General features: G+C 31.6%; 1 protein-coding gene across 5 annotated transcripts in view; it reads right to left on the bottom strand.

The window, feature by feature from the left end:
- The window catches only part of CADPS2 (calcium dependent secretion activator 2), a 714,206-nt gene that overhangs the window by 309,986 nt on the left and 388,629 nt on the right, over positions 1 to 15,591 (bottom strand). For all 5 annotated transcript variants that reach the window (XM_074268127.1, XM_074268122.1, XM_074268124.1 and 2 more), the window contains one exon: positions 12,718 to 12,829. In XM_074268127.1, coding sequence (XP_074124228.1) covers positions 12,718 to 12,829 — 112 coding nt within the window. The remainder of the gene's footprint in view (positions 1 to 12,717; positions 12,830 to 15,591) is intronic.

Raw genomic sequence — 15,591 nt, 5'->3', positions numbered from 1 at the left:
TTTTGTACCTTTTTCCATTTTACTAATTTACTTTTTAAGCTCTCTTCAGTGGACTTGTTCTTTCGGTAGACTGAACAATTGATCAATTCTATTTTTGAAGGTGCTTTTTCTTCAGTGTTTTTTTTTTGTGTGTCACTTTTATCAAGTTATTGAGTCTCCATAATTTCCTTTCATGACTGTTTGTTGCATATGTTCAAAATTTCCCCTCTCTCTCTCTTATTTGATTTTGAAAATTTGTTTTAAGATCGTCCAAGGGACGTCCAGCCAAGATGACGGAGAGGACACACACATCTATCTAGGATCCTTCTTGCCCTCAGAATACTTTTTATTTCATGATATGGCCTCAGAATCAGTGCTTGACTGAAAAAACCCACGAGTAATTAACAACAGAAATTATCTTTGAAATCTGCCAGAAAAGGTCTGGTTTTGCTCGCGGGTGGGGATGGTTAGACCAGGTGCAGACTGCAGACAGGCAATGCGAGCACAGCAGACAGTGAGAGTAAGGCAGGCAGCTCACACTGAGAAGACTGGAGGGGGAGGGGTATAATCTTAGCCAGCAGAAAACTTGGGTGGAGAACTTTACCCAGTGTAAGCTACTTTGCCCTGGCAGCAAGCCAGTAGATCATCAGAGAAGCCATAAACACAGGGGGTAAAGACTTCAATCCCAAAACACTGGAATCTCTCGGGACCTGACTACAGCTACCCAACACCCAGAGTGACTCAGCATACTCTTAGAGTATCAGAGAGTGGCCACTGTGCAGCCATTGCTGTTCCACTGCTGTCTCACTGAAATTTTCTGTTGCCTGTAGAGGAAGCTCGGTAACATCATACTGCCTTAAAAAACAGACTGCATTTGCTTTGTTTGTTTGTTTGTTTGGTTGTTTTCTTTTATTCTTTTTTGTCAAAATTAGCAAAACATTTAAGTGCACTCTAACCAGTGACAGCTTCTATATGGATAGAGAGAAGACTTCAAACTCTGAGGAGACTGAAAACAGACTATCTCTAGATGAATATTCCAAAAGGGGATATGATCTGGGCCCCACCACACAAGGTTCTCATAGAAGAAATCAAAAAGGCTCTCACAAGAGAGTTAGAAGCAAAATGGGAAAAGGAAAAGGAAGCTTGGCACGAGAGTCTGGATAAGACTCTCCTTTAAAGATAGATGGATAAAGAAATCAAATACTTGAAAAACAGAATTAGTGAGCTGGAAAAAGATAGCTCTCTAAAAAATAAAATTGGTGAAATAGAAAAAAAATTCCATACAACATAACAATTTGCTTAAAACTCAATTGGACAATTACAAAAAGAAACAAAAAAGTAAATGAAGAAAATAATTCATTAAAAATCAGACTTGAACAAATGGAAATGAATGACTAGAGGAGACACCAAGAATCAGTCAAGCAAAACCAAAAAAAGAAACAATGGGAAAAAATGTCAAATACCTTCTTGGGAAAACAACAAACCTGGAAAATAGATCCAAGAGAGGTAATCTGAGAATTATTGGACTTCCTGAAAAATATGATGTAAAAAAAGAGCCTGGACACTATTTTCTAGGAAATTATCAAAGAAAACTGCCCAGATGTTTTAGAAACAGAGGGTAAAATAGGATTTGAAAAAAATTCATCAATCACCTACTGAAAGAGACCCTAAAATCCAAACTCCAAGAAATATAGTGGCCAAATTCCAGAACTGTCAGACCAAGGAAAAAATACTACAAGCAACTAGAAAAAAACCAATTCACTTACAGAGGAGCCACAATAAGGATTACTGAGGATCTAGCAGCATCCACATTAAAGGACCAAAGGGCTGGAATCTGATATTCTGAAAGGCTGAGGAACTTGGTATGCAGCCAAGAATAACTTACTCAGCCAAAATGGGCATTTTTTTTCCAGGGAAGAAAATGGGCATTCAATGAAATAGGTGAATTTCATCTAGTTCTGATGAAAAAAATCAGAACTCAACAAAAAGTTTGATCTCCAAATATAGGACTCAAGAAAAACATAAAAAGGTAAAAAGAAATCTTGGGAACTATATTTCAGTTATAAAGATACATAAAGAACACATGTATAATTTGGTTTTATAGTTATAATATAAAAAAGAAATTAGAGGTGGAAAGGAAATTGTACCAGAAAAAGAGTAAAATGGGGCAAAGGAAACCTATTATATCTTAAAAAAAGAAGAGAGGGGGATGAACAAATTGTATATCTTACTCTCATCAGAATTGGCTTAAAGAGAAAATATTAAGACATATTCAAATTACACAGAAACTTCTCCCACCTCATTGAAAAGTGGGAGGGGAAACATCAAAAGGGAAGGAATAAGCTAAGCAGAAGGGAATTAAGAAATTGTAAGGAAAAGGGGTAAGAAAAGGGGAGGAATTCTAAGGTTAGGGAGGGATCCTAAAAAGGGAGGGCTGTATGAGGCAAGTGGTGCTCACAAGTTTAATATTTGGCACGGGGGTAAGGGGGAAGGAAAGCAGGGATATATAATAAATATAATAAAGATGATAATACTACCTAAACTAATCTATTTATTTAGTGCTATACCAATCAGATTCCCAAGAAACTATTTTAGTGACCTGGAAAAATATAACAACACAAATCATATGTAAGAACAAATGGCCAAAAATTTCAAGGGAACTAATGAAAAAAAAAAACCAAAAAAACAAATGAAGGTGGCCTAGCTGTACCTGATCTAAAATATATTATAAAGCAGCAGTCACCAAAACCATTTGGTATTGGCTAAGAAATAGACTAGTTGATCAATGGAACAGGTTAGGTTCACAGGACAAAATAGTCAAATAACTATAGCAATATAGTATTTGACAAATCCAAAGACTCTAGCCTTTGGGATAAGAATTCATTATTTGACAAAAATTGCTGGGAAAACTGAAATTTTATATGGCAGAAACTAGGCATGGACTCACACTTAACACCATACACCAAGATAAGATCAAAATGGGTTCATGATTTAAGCATAAAGAACGAGATTATAAATAAATTCGAGGAATTAGGATAGTTGTGAATGAATCCAACCATTCTGGAGAGCAATCTGGAATTATGCCCCAAAAGTTATCAAACTGTGCATACCCTTTGATCCAGCAGTGTTACTACTGAGCTTATATCCCAAAGAGATTCTAAAGAAGGGAAAGGGACCTGTATGTGCCAAAATTCAAATGTTAGACTATTTGCTTTGTAACTGCAACCTAGAATTACTGAGTATGGACAATGCAACAAGGCCCTGAACCTAAACCCAGCAAAGTATCTTCTTTAATCTATTTATGACCAATTATCCAATTCTCTTATCATGGACTGAGTACTCCTGAAGCTGCTGCTACTGTTACAGCCCTTTCTAAGGTTTGCTGCTGGCATTGCTACTGAGTGGCAGGTCCTGAACCCTCGCACCTCCCCAGTGTAACAGATGTTTCTGCCAATCTCCTAAATTGTCTTGAGCTGAGCTAAAAAAATTGCTTAAAAAGTGGCTCTGATACTCCATAATTCTATTTGAGGTGTTACTTATTATAAAATTATTTGGAGGATAATTTGTGACAGTCCACATGAGTTCCTGCCTCTATTCTGCCATTTTCAGCATGGCTGAAAGCTACATATATAAAGAAAAAAAGTGATTTGGGTCTAGTTTGGGAAACTGCATGGGAAGGAAAGTAATCAAAATAAAATGACTAGCATAAAATTGCTCCATATACTGTAAAGGAGAACATATACTCTTCTTCTTTGACTTTCTAGGTACATTATTACTTTCTTTTGCTGGTTCCATAATATCTATAGTATCATATACAGAATGACTTTGAAGGTACATAGTCAGTCCTAACCTTTCTCCTAAGGCTATATCCTCCAGCATCAGTAACTGTCTGCTGTATATTTTGACCCAGACATCAACATCTCAAACTTAGTATCTATTAGTCCCTCCTCTAGGTTTTTCTATTTCTACTGATGGTATCATCATTCTAGTCACATTAATCAGATTCACATCCCTGGAATCAATCTTAATGGATTATTGGGAACTTTGGAGAGAATACTTTCAGTTGAGTGACGAGTTTGGAAGCAATATTGCAACAGATTGAAGAGTAAAGTGCCTTGCAAATAATGAAATGATTAATAAATACATGCCATGAATAAAAATATTAACTGAGCTGTTAGTCACTTGCTAGTAGTCATTTTTAACCCAATTGCCTTTTAAGAGTTTCTGTTTTGTTTTGCTTTTGTCTACTAAGGTTGAATTTTAAAAGTCAGATCAGCTTTGTTTTGCTCCATGAGAATGCTTGCAGGTGTCCAGTTCTTTTTAAACAATTTTTTTCTGGATTTTGTTCAATTATGCAAATTAATTTATCCCTGAGCATAATTCATTTTCATTTTCTTTTCAGCAGATCATATCCCCCCCTTTTTGTGATATCCTAAATTTTTGACTGGGGTTTCTTAGCATGTAAACTGTAACTATATATCCATTTTTACTATTACTGTTTTGATCTGTGAGTTCTGGACCTGGAAACTATATTTTAGGTATATTTTCTTTCAAATTTCTTTGGTAATGACTCATTCATTTTACTTGACTTTTTTCTCCTGGAGATAATCTTCCTTTGTGATTTCTAGGAATATAGTATCTGGGTTTTTATGTTTGATTTTGTTTTTCTGAAAACTTAATGATGATTAAATTATTTCTCTGCATGCCATTTTTGAGGTCATTTTTTTGAAAAAAGAATACGTCTCTTACATAGTGTGATGGATCTGGAGCAGAAGAGAAACATCTAATTAAACCTATTTGTTTTATAGATAAGGATCCTAATGCTTAGACCAATGACTCATCCAATATAACATATAGTATAATGGTGGGATTCAGGCCTGTAACTGGATTCCAGAGAGTTTTCTTTCTATGTCTAACACTTCATCAAAATATTACTTCACTCTGTTATCACAAAAATTTGTTCAAATTTTGCTGTAAATTTTTTCTTTTATAATGTAACTTTTTTTCAACTTCCAACTTTTTAAAACAAGGTATCTATCTACTACTTTTCTTAAGACTCCCAGCTTCTGACCCTTCATTTTGTAAATTAAATCCCTAATAAACTCTCAGAACTCCTGTTATTGTTGATATATTATAATCTGTTGCTTAATCCTAGTATCCTCATCTTTTATCCTATAGTATTTTTCATTAAAGTAGTATACTATCATTGATAAAATCACTTTCAGAGTTTAGATCACTTAGATCCATCTCATCTCCAATACTCTTCTTACATTTTAAACAATTTTTATTTTATTCTAAACTTAAGAAATAATACAAACATTTCCATAATATAGTAGAAAAAGATGATTTTATATGAAATTACAAATAGATTATGTGCAATTTGGTAATTCATCTAAAATATATAATTCATTTATCAAGTAACTTTCCTCTTTTTTCTCCTTCCTTCACTTAAGAGGTGGCTACTAATATTCACACAAGTGTGTGTATGTGTATTCTAGCTATGTTATTTATCTACAGATTATATTTATAAATTCTATACATATTTCTATTTATCAGTTCTTTTCCTGGATGCAGATTACATCTTCCTTCATATGTCTTTTGTATTTAATTTGGATATTTTAATAATCAAAATGACTTAGTCATTCAGCGTTGTTCTTAAAACAATATTGCTATTACTATATACCACACACTCTTAGTTCAGCTTACTTGGTTCTTCATTATTTCATTCATCTCCAACAAATATTAGCTTTATGATCCTAAGAAAACTCAATATATCTCTTAATGATTCAGGCAGTCTCAAAGACTTAAATTTGAGGAGATGTCCATATATACTAGTAAGGGACTTCCAGATCAGGAATTCCGTATATATACGGGGCATGATGGAATAAGCTTGAATTAGCTCATTAAATTAATATGGGCTTTTTGTCCTTGTTGTTCAGTTGTTTCAGTCATGTCCAATTCTTCATGACCTCATTTGGAGTTTTCTTGAAGTGTTTGCCATTTCCTTCTCTTATTCATTTTTTTAACAGATGTAGAATTGAGACAATCAAGAGTTAAATGAATTACTCATATAAATAAGCCAGTATCTGAGGCCAAACTTTAGCTCAGGTTTTCCTGATGCCAGGCCCAGTACACTATCCTGTCTACCCAGTTGCCCCAGTAAGAACATTTACAACTCAGAAATTTGCAAACAATTTTGCAACACCACTAATCAGGGATTGTTTTGTTGTTATTTTGTCTTCTAATTTCTCAGACTTATAGAGATGGAGAAAATGCTAATCATTAAGACTAATCTCATATTTTTCCCAATGTGCTAATGGCTGTTAAACAATTACCAGAATATTACTGACTATACCAATGAAATAACATGTTCAAAAGATGCCTTAAAAATCTTGTTTGTGTTAGCAGTTTTTCTTTGTTTTCTCATGTCCTCTCTGCAACACACACATTTGCACACTTGCATACACACACACACACACACACACACACACACACACACACACTCATTTTGGAAGTTAAACATTTAAACTTCCTCAACTAAGTGGTCTAAGAAACTGAATGAATTGATACAGAGAGAATACATAATATGTTGGAAATCAGGATGACTTTTAATGAATGTCTATTCTGGGCTGCTATTAGTTCCAGCTTTTAAAACTCTCCCTTGGGTTACTGACTCATCTAAATGTAGTAGTAAAGCACCCAAAGTTGTGGGATTGGGGAGATACCCATAGCCCATAATGGGTATAAAGTTTATCCTTGCTGTATTTTTTTATTTTATGAAGATTACTTGGCAGGAGCTCTATCTCTATGAGTGATCTTTATTCATTTGGCAGATTTCTTGTCATTTTTCATAATATACAGGTGTTAAAATACAATTCTTCATTCTTCCATGTTCAAAAGATACAGATATGGGAGAAAGAAATATAAGAGTAAAGGATGACATGTAGTTCAATTTGGTTAAAACTAATCCTGAATAAACTTTATCTTAATTGTAAGAAAGGTGCTTTAAAGATGTTCACTGTTTTTCTGGGTCCCAAGTAACTACATCCATGGCATACTTAGCCATCCTAGCATGCTTTAGTAATGAATTCAGGATGCAAAAAGTGCCCTTTTGGAAGGCAACATTAAAGTGTTTTCTAAAGACTAATATATTTTGCTCTAGAATTTAACTCTGCATCAGCTAAAAAGTTGACACACATGGGACAAAAGTGCCCTATTTAAACTATGCAAAAAAAGACAGGAAGAAGTAGATTGCCTAATACTTTTAAGTTTTTGAAAGTGATAGTTTTCCTCTCTTGGGTAGCTCTTTGTTTGAATATGGAACTATTTTAAATAACACTTTCCTACTGTAAAAATTCAGCAACAAAAAACAGGAGGTATATTGTGATAGTCAGATGGCCATGCTGAAGTGCTTTTACAAAGTAAACAGAGGAAACAACCTGATGAAAATTATGACTACAAAAGGTAATTATTACTTACTGCATTAAAATGTGACAATCAGCTTCAAAGGATAATGATTCATTTTAATGAAATAATCAGTGTAATAATACTAAATTATCTTTATATTTCAAGATTTACCTATAATTAAATACCACCTGCTGTATCCTTGTAGTAAACCTACATATGAAAAACACAAAATAACTGTCATTTTGGATTATTAGTTTTAAATATCTTCATTCTTCTAATGAAATGGATGTAGTTATTATTCAGTTGTGTCTGACTCATCATGATCCCATTTGGGGTTTTCCTGGCAAAGATACTGGAGTGGTTTGTCATTTCTTTCTTTGCACATTTTAAAAATGAGGAAACTGGGTCAAAGACCCAATATCACACAGTTAACTCGTGTCTGAGATGAGATTTGAAGTCTTGAAGGTGAGTCTTCTGGATTCTAGGACTGGCACTCTATTCACTGTGCTGCCTAAAATTATTATTAAAATCAAGAATACATATGACTTTAAGTTTTCCATATTTCAAACAAATGTTTGACATATGTGAATGTGTTTTTTATCATTTTTACCTCTTTGAAAATGTCACTCTAATAAGTAAGAATTTTTGCATGTATCTCCAAGATTCAGCAATGTCTTCTCAGTGGAACATAAAAAGTAAGGCTTGTAAAGTGCTTTTTTTGTTTTCTGTTTTTGTTTTTTTTGTTTTAAGCATGGGTTTCCACACTTAGACACTGGAAGTATTCAAAGAACATAACATTTTTTTGGGAAAGTTCTTAATGAGAGTGAACAGCAATTTTTTGACATTTGAGATGTTGCTTCTAGTAAAAGCCAGAATTTGTTTATACTAAAGTGTTATTAATAAAGTAGGTAGTGCCGTTTTTGGCAAAAAGAAACAATAAGGCATGACTATATGTAATAGGATCCAACTTCTTCTATGGCTCACAAACTCCTTCTGAAGGAAATTTTAAGGAGTAGCTGTGGTAGCATCCTTAAATTATTGTGTTCCTAGCCACCTATTTGAATATATAAGTTCTGCTATGACTGTTTATGAGATTTTTGTCCCATTACTAGTTATAGTTTGTAACGATAAGATTACTATTTAATAACAATATATTTAAGATAACATTTTATAGAATCATCATTTCATAGCCAGACACCTTACTATTTATAATTTTAAAGATATTATATTAAACAATTCTATAATTAATTTATTGTTTTTCATATGTTTCATATTTGAGTCCTTGTGAACTCATTTGTATTTTTCTTTGGCAAAGATAGTGAAGTGATTTGCTATTTTTCTCCTGCTCATTTTTACAGATGAAGAACTGACGCAAACAGCATTAAGCGATTTACCCAGAGTCAAATAGCTATTAAATGTCTGAGGCAAGATTTTAACTTAGGAAGATGAATCTTTCTAAATCTGGTCCAGATTCTCTATCCATTGTGTCACCAACAGCCTGTAATTGATTTAGATAAATTCTAAAAATGGAAAATCCATGTCCTAATTACTTCTATTTCAAAGAATCAAGAAAGATAATGATTAAACATCCTTGAAAAATCTATTATAATCTTTCTTTTGGTAAATAAAACCTACAAAATATAAGGCCATATTTTCATTTCAAAGAATTGGTGTATCCTAAAAGGAAAATGTATTTTAAGTTCAAAATAATCTCTTATTACTCTTTAAATTTACTAGATTATAAAGGAAAGATGGGTTTTATAATGTCAAGAAATTCTGTGAAATTCACTAATATAAGAATTATTAACGATATTGATGTGGCAGGTAAAACAGCAGATTTAACAGACAGATGTGTTCTGTATAAGAACAAAGGTGAAATGGCAGGTGCAAGTCAGAAGGATACTATATAGGACAATATGTGCAATTAAAAATATTTTATTTTTTCCAAATTTCATCAGATTTTATTTCTTGAAGAAACTAAATTTCCATGTCAAAATATGAAAATCCTACTGGGGCTTAGAAAAAATAAACAAAAAATACATGATAAGCCATATCTAAAAAGTAGAAGAGAGGTCAGATAAAAAGGGGAGGTGACAAATGAAACAAAAATATCCTTGTCTCAGTATACTCTAAAATTTTTGGCAGCCATTTACCAACTTTAATGCCTTTGGGACTCTCCCTTATTGATACAACAAAGTTAATGCAATGTTTGCTATAACTGTTCTGTTAATTTGGGAACCAACATAGCCCAAGGTACCCAGGAGGCAGGACAGAGGCAGTAAGAAGTAACAAGATCATTTTGCAATCTTTCCTCAGATTCCAACTTGCTACCTTTTCCCCTGTGCACAGAGTCTAAATAGTTTATCTGAATAATGTCCTTGCTTTTTGAGAGTACATATAAATAATGACTTTTAAATTTAACAATATATTGTATTTAATATTCCTTTTTCCTTCTATTTATCTTCCTTTCTTTTCACTCCTCTTTTTTACTGTTAACATTTTTCTGAACTCTTCATTCAGTAAAGAAAACATAAATTCAGTATTTAATTTTTAAATATATTCATTAAACTCTAATCCTGGTTTCAGACTATACTGATATTATTGATACAAGTAATATTAATATACATATATATATATATAAATATATATATATATGTAAATATATAACACAACAAATCAAAACATTCATTTAGCTTAATAAATATCAAGGCATATATAAAAACTTTTTGAAAATGAGATACATATAAATACCATGATAATACTGGTAAGCAAACTTCACAATTTAGATTTCAGAATAGCAGTTGCCAATGGTAGCAATGGGATATGGTCAATAATAGGTCACAATAACATCCTAGAAATGGGAGAACTAAATGTTCATTTTCTTTGTGTCTGCCCCAATGGGCTAAATAAACTTTCCAAACATTGTCTTGCTGATATTTGAAAAGTGATGACTTTTCTATTAAAGACTAACAGTTTTTCTGATGGTGGAATGAGCAATCTGTTAAGTGTTTTCTACTGTTGGAGGACAAATCCTGTATTGGTAGGTGTCATTCAGGAGAAAATAATACATTCTAAACACTGGTTTTCATTTAAAAAAAAAAGTGTTTTTCTCTTCATGATTCAGTGTCAGCAAAAATGAATGGAATTCATTTTAATGCCAAAAAGAGTTAGATTTAAAAGGAAAATATCTATTAATAAAGCTCAGGGTTAGGAAAAAACATAAATCATGCTATTATTTTTCTCTAAAGACATGAATTGTAGCCTTATAACTCATGTTACAGACCTATTCATCATAACTTTCTAAATAAATGTATATATATCCTAGTTTGCTTCCCACTCTCAAACACATTTTATTAAAATAAAACTTATGTGCCTTTTTTCAGAGCCTTCAAAATACATTCTTTGTTCATTGACCATAAAATCACAGAATTTTAGAATAGCAGATTGACTGTGTATATGAGATCTATACTCTCCTTATTTTGACAGAAGTACTGAATAAGGAAGAGCAGATCTGAAGTTTCTCTTCCTATACTAATGAGGATAGCACTGGTGTTGGAAGCATCCATATAATACAGATAGTTTTTAATAGGTAAATTTCGGGAATTTGAAACTTGAGGAATTGACTGGTTAAGGTAATTTCATCCCATATAACACATGGGCTAAAACTCAAGAATTTCCAAGCTGTCATGTCAGATAGGAATTATAGCTCTATTACTAAGATTACCTGGACAAAAAAAGAAGAGGAAATCTATATTCTGGACATGGAATGAAACATAAGTAATTTCTCATCTATGAGCCGGAAAGAGGAGAAACCTGAGTAATACTATAAAAACATTCCCAATAAGTCAGTAGTTGTGGTGTTCTATGATATTAGAACATAGCAATAGAAATCATTAACTTAATGCTATCTCAATCAAAAGTTATCAGTTTGGACTATAAAAATCAATATAGTAAAGTCTTAATAAACTTTAGTGAGTTATGATCAGAGGATCACAAATTCCAAGCCAGACATAACCTTATATGCCTTGGATGAGATTTCTAACTACATGATTTCATAGATGAGATACCTGAGGCACAGAAATTTTAAGTAACATGTTAAAAATTATATAGGTATTAATTTGCAAAAGCAGGAAATATTGAGGTACTCAAAATAAAAGAATGAATCAATTACTAGGAGATTTTCCTCCTGTGGAACAAATTTTTTTGACCATCATGTAGAGTAAGAAAGCATCTAGAAGAGACCCAAACCAAAGATAATACATCCAGCAAACAATCTGTTTAAGTAAGGGAAAGCAAATCAAAGCAAGATTTACTTCAAAGAGACTTGCAAATGCTTATTGGAATGCATTTTTTTCACATAAAGTTATACTAAAGATATGTCACATAAAGTAATATTGCTCAGAAAATCCATTCCAACTTTAATCTGTCAAAACAGAAGGATAAGGATAGAGGAAAATATTGGGAATTAAAGAATAATGTGTTAAGAATTAAGAAATTTGAAATATATTAAATCATTATTAAATTATGACTGAAGTATACTTTTACAAAAGAGAAATAAAATGTTTAAGAGTCCTCCTTCAAATATTCTCACAAGGAAAAAAAAAAAGAAAAAAATACCCTCCTTATCTCCTGACTTTCATTGAGGAAGAGTGTGGTCATAAGATATGAAATGGTTTTATGACAGAAGCAAGGTGTTCATTTGGATTGGACCATTCAAATTCTTTTATATGTCAAATTTGGGACATGGCACAAGGAGGCATTCTGTAGCCATGGCTATTGATTAAGATTTCCTATCTTTTCTCATTTTCTAAAGAGAAACTATGATTACTCATCCAAACTTATACCCCACATAGTTCATAACTTTTACTTTATTTTAAAAATTAAACTAACATTTTGTCTTATCAAATATGCTTTCTAACAAAAACACAAACATATGCATTTAGATGATTAAATGATTAATTTATTATTAACATAAGGAGAAAGATGTATTTTAAGTTTTGTAGTATGAAGTGAATACTCAACATCGTATTTGGCAACAGCTATTTTGCCAGTGTTGACATTATTGAAACAATTCAAATCATTATGCATATTGTTCTTTTGTCTGTGATTTTCTTTTTCACATCACTTCATGTAGATCTTCCTGTGTTATTTTGAATTATTCATGTGTCTTTTCTTAATAGTGTAAAGCTATACTGTTATATTTATATAACAGTCTTTGAAGGTATTGCCCCATTTGGACAAATATTTTATCATCATGAATGATAATTAAATGGTTTATGACATTATGACTAATTACACTATTTTAATTTTTGAAAATTGATCATAACTTACTCTTCCTAATTCTTTATCTTCAAGGGCTAGAACTCCAGTACTTTCAGTGAAGAGCTTTACTTTGACCACAGGTCGAGGATGAGTAGTGGTAAAATCTCCTTGGGTACCCCATCTGTAATAAAATAACAGAAATTTCTTAAAAGAAAGATTTAATTTTGCCCATTATTAGACTTATGCTCACAGAAGGCAATGCTAAGCCACATAATATCTTCTGTGGCATCGTAAGATTCATTTTTATCTTTTATTGTTGTGAACGGACAGATGGCACAATCAAGGAGAAAAAAAAACCAACATTAAGAAAAACACTTTGTGATCATTATGCAGTTATTAGCCTATTAGAAACAAAAATGTATTATTTAATTATGTTAAAAATGATTCCTCCAGTGCAGATCAAATTATGACTTAATGAATAGTTCAAACTAACTAAAAGTTTACTTCATAGTCATTAAAAGTAATTTGACTCTCCAGCTGTAGTAAGAAATCATTGAGCAAGCAAATAAATCTGAGCAATGAATTATATCAGTTTTAGAAGTTTAGTGGTAACAACAATTTGAAGATGTTTATATTTTCACAAACAGAATAATGGTAAGTTCAGCTTAGCTAAAAATGATAGACTTAAAATTCAGTTATCAAGCATTTGCTCGATATTTTTTCTTATGAGATTAAAAAAATATTGCTGGTTTTAATATATAACACGAATCTTCTGGAAGGATCTTTTTCTACCTTGTTCTTAGGTCCTCCTTAGAAAATATGCTTTACTCATTAAAATATTATCTTGAACTATATCTACTCACTCTTTTGTAAGAAAATTGAAAATTCTGACAAAGGAAAAGAACATTCATTATTAATATATAAATGTCTTGCAGTTAATTTCCCATTATGTTCTCAAAGGAATGAAATAAGTCTGGCGACATCTGGCTTTCCAAATCATTGTAGGAAAATAATATGTTTTCCTAGCTTATCTGTTAATTAATAGCATCTTTACTTCACACAAATCTATTTGAGCTTATTTGCAGGATTGCATGAGGCTTAATTTTTAATACACGTCCTAAAAATCACTTCTATCACGATATCTTATCAAATCTTATTCCCAAGTAGTTCAGATCACAAGTTATGTGAGAGTCAGTACAGCTTGAAAGAAACAAAATATCACATTTTCCAGTAGTAAATAGCATATATATATATAATTCTAACAAAATGGGACCTATAATTATTTGGCACCTTTTCTCTAATCCTGTCAGTTTTGACAAAAAGCATCATAAAACTAAATAAAGCAAATCTTATTATTTCTGTGATTATGTGAATATTTCACATTTAGAAAATAAATCCATTTGCCAATGATAAAATGAATGTATTAATTGTGAAAAAATATCATTTCCCAATTGTGAAGTTAGATTGGTCACAAAATTAGTAAATGATAAAGTACTGTTTTTGCAAATCTATAAAATGGAGATACTTATGGATATAAATGGAGGTTACCAACTCTAGAATATGGATGGTAAACAAAATAAATAAGACATAGTAAATAACACATATAAATTTACATTACCCTAGTTGTTTTTTTTAAAACTATGTCAGTGGAATGCAATACCAACTTAAAAACACTTTGAGTATAGTGGGAGTGATTAAGCAGTTAAAACTTAATATCTACTACTAAGATAATTAAGTAATAACTTAATTAACTAAGTAACTTAATAACTAAGTAATTAAAACTAAAAAACTAGAGATACCTTTGGGACACTGCAAAACCTTTAATTGCCTAAGTTTAGACAAGCTCAATACCAAGTTGAATACACAATTATTATCCTTATTGCTATTGTTCTTAATCATTATCATTATTTTGGACATATAAGGACTATCATAAGACACTAAAGGATCATGCATTAATCATGGGAATATTCACATTGATGAAATTTCACTTATCTCTCCATGCAAATAAGTGTCATATACCTAATTAACCCTGATTTCTTTCTTGAGTTCCAATGCCACATATCCAACTGCCTACTGGATATCTTTACCTGTAAGTGGCAGCTCAAAATTAGGAATCCAAATCTTAACTTGTTATTTCTATTAGTAAACCTGATCCTTCTATAATATCTCCTGTTTCTGACATGTGGTCTTGTAAGATTTGGCAACACAACAATAAAAAAAAACAAAAAAAAAAACAAAAAACAAAAAAAAACAAAACAAAACTGGTAAGGTACTGTTGACCACATCTCTCCTGATAAGTTCTAATGTCACAGTCTCTGCAGAAGAAAGACTTAATCACACATCAACTCATCTTAATAATCTCAATATTTTATTTTGTACTTTGTTTTTCATAGGCCATACAATTAAATATGCAAATACAGAAAAGTGTTCCTGCTTAATCTCATTCAATTCTCCACTGCCATCACAGAGAAGGTGATATATAAAAAGAGGTAGAATACTCAAAATTTCTGTTCTCTCAACTGCCCCTTGACTTTTTTCTCAAAGCTACAAAGTGCTTCCTGAGTCCTCTTTTTTGTCATTTCTTGCCCACCCAACTCAGAAAAGTTCAGTGTTACAGATCTTCTGAAATTAAAAAAAATAATAAATAAATATATATATATATATATATATATATATATATATATATATATATATGGATTCATCCCAAGCTTTAAGTATAGTCCCTTTGATCATCTAAAGACTATCATCTAATTCTATCTATCTATTATCTATTATTATTATATATTCTATCATCTAAAGACTGATATAGTTAAGTTGGGAAAGATTAAATATGGCATTTTTGTAGAGCAACTGAGAATTTACAACTTTCACTTAAATGAATCTTCAAGTGAATAAATGTAATATAAGATGAATAGAATAAAAAAAGAAAGATTCACTTCGACA

The sequence above is a fragment of the Sminthopsis crassicaudata genome, chromosome 5, assembly GCF_048593235.1.
Source record: "Sminthopsis crassicaudata isolate SCR6 chromosome 5, ASM4859323v1, whole genome shotgun sequence".
In the NCBI taxonomy this organism is placed as follows: Eukaryota; Metazoa; Chordata; class Mammalia; order Dasyuromorphia; family Dasyuridae; genus Sminthopsis; species Sminthopsis crassicaudata.
This window is presented reverse-complemented; position numbering and strand designations above follow the sequence as displayed.